We start from the raw sequence: 3,772 nt of genomic DNA, 5'->3' as shown, positions 1-3,772 counted from the left end.
GACCAAATAAATGGAAAGCTGATGCTTTGATCCTTATTACTGGTGACTTTCCTCTAGCCACCTCAGAAACTGATGTGGAGCCTTCTGTGTAAATTCTCATCCACTTTGGCTGCTGTTATTTGTTGATCTCGTTTGCTTGAGAAAACTTGTGAATGAACAGGTAGGAGGATGTGCTTTTGTTTTCCCTGTGTATTCAGCTATGGCTATGAAAGATTTCCTTTTACAGTAGCTTTGCAAAACGGATGCACAGTAGATAACTTTCTTAAATAAAGGCTTTCCTTTCCATTTATCTTTTCAAAGTAATTGCTAGTGAGTTCAGGACAATATTTTATTTTACAACAGTCTAGCCTTGTTCACACACAGCTGACAGGATGGATCAACTGAAAATCTGTTTTCTCAGTATTGGTAACATTTTCTCTTTTCAGCTAGTTCTCCATTCCTTACTTGAGACCGGCCTTTGGTTCGGCTCCCGTATAATGTCACTGACTCTGGATCTTTGGCCTGCAGTTCTCCTGCTCACTGCTATGTCCACACCGCTGGAGGACGCGATGGACACCTTGATCAGGATTTTCCATCACTACTCTAGCAAAGAAGGAGACAGATACAAGCTCAGTAAAGGAGAACTCAAGGAGCTCCTCACCAGCGAGCTCACTGACTTCCTTTCAGTAAGACACAGCTCCTGAACCTCTTGAGTTACTGTTTCGTGTGTGGGATAAGCAGCTATCCAAGTGCTCAGTAGTAGCATCTCCTTCTGCAAGGCACATCCTGACACAGCCTCTCAGAGGACACTTGTCTTTGTGGAGCTGGACAGAAGGAGATGAGATCAAATGTCCCATTTGAGAAGTGTGTTTTCAGAGGGTGGTCCAGCCCCGATGCCCTGCCATATGCCACCAGCAGCAGAGCCAGGTACCTGTGCTCTGCTTATTCCTCTGCACTTTTGAGCAGGAGGGCAAGGGCAGCCTAGAAGCAATAGCAAAATCAATACTAAATCAGGCTTTAATCAGTTTTTTGTTTGTTTTTTCATTTTTAATAAAAGAGCATAGATAAATCCTTCAAAAAATTAAATACAGCAACCAGTTCTCATGAGACAAGAAAGTAGCTTGTGGACAATGGCCACAGACACAGTACAGCCACTTCTGTGCCCTGCAGAGAGATGCTAGCATAATCCTTACGGCAATAAGCTGCTGACCTGAGTATCTCTTTACGCATCTGTTATGTTCTGCATTACACAGCATGGATGCTTTTTATGGAATAATGGCCAGATTTGTAGTTGTTTGTCTCTATCCTCTAAATTGTAAAAATTTTTGTGGACCCTATCAAGACTAGTAGGATTTTTTTTTACATTGTATCCATTTCCTTGAATTGGATTTTCTTTTAATCTTGGCTATTTATTTATTATTACAAGTATTATTACAAGATTTATTATTACAAGTGGGAGTTCTTACTCCCACTGAATAGAATGTATTTTTTGGAAAGTAGAGATGTTCTGAATGTGATGAATGGATGTATGATACAACAACTTATGAACAGCCTGCTGAAAATCTAAGTACCATTTGTTAAGGGGTGGTGCAGAGAAATGCACATTATAGATCCATCTTGTCAAAAGAAATCAGTGCTCAGCAGCTCCTAAAAACTGTTTGATTCACTTTAGTGCCTATTTAGTACCTGTATCCTTCTAAGGGCTGCACTGTCTTTGGTTTCTGTTGCTGTGGACTTTTGGGACTCCAGACCTATGTTTTTGATGTTGTAGCCAGGATTATATTACTATTCAGGGGCATATTTAATCTAGCCTTTTATTTAATAGCACCAGAGCTTGTGACAGTGAGTAACACTGCCAGAATTACGCATTCAAGATGTGCACAGCTAAATCACTTTTATTTCCCTTTAGGGCCAAAAGGACCCCCTTCTGGTTGATAAGATTATGAAAGATCTGGACTCCAATAAAGACAATGAAGTGGATTTTAATGAATTTGTCGTTCTGGTTGCTGCTTTGACTGTGGCATGTAATGATTTCTTCGAAGAACAGCTAAAGAAAGAGGGATTTTAAAAATGCTCAATACAATCAATCTCCCGGCCACAAATGCGAGCAAAGCACGCCTCGTTAGATAGCCCTCATCAGTGTTTAGTGAATGCAAACCATCATCCCTCCAACTGTTACTGCTGTAAGACACCTACAGGGCAGATCAGCAGCTGGTGTAAGCTGGACCAAAGCCAGTTTACACTACTCGAGATCTGGCTCTTAGTACTTTCAGTCTTTGCGCTGCGTGCATCTGTAGCATGCATTCATTGGCTGGCCAGGTCAAGGGCTTGGGGTGACAGATCGTTTGGCCAGAGTTGAGACTTCTATTTCTTAAATGTCAGTGGGAAGTAAAACGCACAAGAAGGTTACTTACATACTTTCTGAACAGAAAAAATTGGAACGAGACATAAAACTTGCAATTTAGTTTTCAGCCTTTCTGTAACAACCACATTTTTGCAGCTCAAAAAGAGCAGCTTGTTTTTTGACCAGCTCTGCTTATTCTAAAACCCTTTTTAGATGCTGCTCTGTACCTCCACATACTCTCATATTTCAGATGTGGTCACAGCTGTCTCCTGCCCTCTGAGCAGACAGCACCGCTTGCCATTGTTACGAGTTCATTTCCTCCACCTCCCCAGCTTCAATTTTGTTGTGTTGGCATTACTGCATCCCAGTAGTGCCACTTCGTTCAGCATAAATGAATTTATTCATATGATAAATTATTCAAATACGTAGAAGATTTAGTCAGCAAACTGCTCTGAGGGCTGATGGAAGGACTGGGTCTTCAGGGAAAATGTAAATGCCTTCTGCTTTCGCTATTCTGGCACCCTTAAAAGAAGGGCTTTTAGAGGACCGCTTGTAGGGGATTTAATGATGGCATCCCAGGGTACAGCTTTGTCGTGTGAGTCATCTTAGGGAACAATGATTTCATCTCACACTGATCCAACCCACTGTGTGGAAGTAGTGCAAAAGGGGCAGTGGGATCCCATGGATGGGTGTGGAGAGAGTAGGACAATCCCTTTCAGTGTTAACCTGCTCTTGGGTTGAATTAAGAGTACTTCTACACTCCTGTTTGAATTAAGCATACTTCCAAAGCCCTGCAAATCCTCAGCAGCTTTTTTCTCGCATGGAGCTCTCTTTGTTCCTTGTTATTGTGTTGGTAACTTCAAACTATAATAAAAGGCATCTGAATTAAATGAAGATTTTCTGTTTGTGTAAGAGGTTAATAAAAAAACATCCCCCGATGAAGACATGCCCGTTAGGCAATATTTGAAGAATGCATTTCACTTGTCTCTCCTCCCCAGGCCCCTGGACGCAATTTAGTAAAGACTTTAATATTTGTATAAAATAATCTATAATTAAGAAGATAGATGTTAACATTTGTTATAAGAAGAGAATTATATACAGTCTAATAAATATAACGAGGCAGACATCCTCCTGAGAAGGGGGCCACCACCAAATGTTATTATCCCAGAAAAAAAAGGAAACTTTGCATTGGTGGCCGCGTCACAATGTGCTGCCTCTTTAACTCTTCAGTGACAGAAGTTATATAGGATTCACAGAAGTTCTTCTAGGGGAACATGGAAAAAAAAAGTATTAAAGTAAAACTGAGAACAATTGCACAATTTTTTGCCCCCTCAATGTTATTGCAGTTGTTGGACTAGGATGGCAGCAGTATCAGCCAGAAAAAGTAAGACTGCTTTTATGGATCCTCATAGGTCCTGCAGACTGTTGCTAGTCTCCAAGGCTTTCCTC

General features: G+C 41.0%; 1 protein-coding gene across 1 annotated transcript; it reads left to right on the top strand.

Annotated features, from left to right (window-relative positions):
• Positions 1-371: 371 nt before the first annotated feature.
• S100Z (S100 calcium binding protein Z) lies at positions 372-2,047 on the top strand. The gene is made up of 2 exons (XM_010122550.2): positions 372-665; positions 1,889-2,047. Exons 1-2 carry the CDS (start codon positions 372-374, stop codon positions 2,045-2,047), a joined length of 453 nt encoding a protein of 150 aa, XP_010120852.2.
• Positions 2,048-3,772: the final 1,725 nt, after the last annotated feature.

The sequence above is a fragment of the Chlamydotis macqueenii genome, chromosome Z (assembly GCF_036417535.1).
Source record: "Chlamydotis macqueenii isolate bChlMac1 chromosome Z, bChlMac1.mat, whole genome shotgun sequence".
NCBI classification, from domain to species: domain Eukaryota; kingdom Metazoa; phylum Chordata; class Aves; order Otidiformes; family Otididae; genus Chlamydotis; species Chlamydotis macqueenii.
Note: the sequence above shows the minus strand (reverse complement) of the source record. Positions and strands in the feature narration are given on the sequence as shown.

Excerpts from the sequence above, each read along its gene's own strand:
- S100Z (XM_010122550.2), top strand. The coding sequence starts at position 372 with ATGGATCAACTGAAAATCTGTTTTCTCAGTATTGGTAACATTTTCTCT. Across the intron at positions 666-1,888 it reads AGCTCACTGACTTCCTTTCA|GGCCAAAAGGACCCCCTTCT; the intron begins GTAAGACACAGC and ends ATTTCCCTTTAG.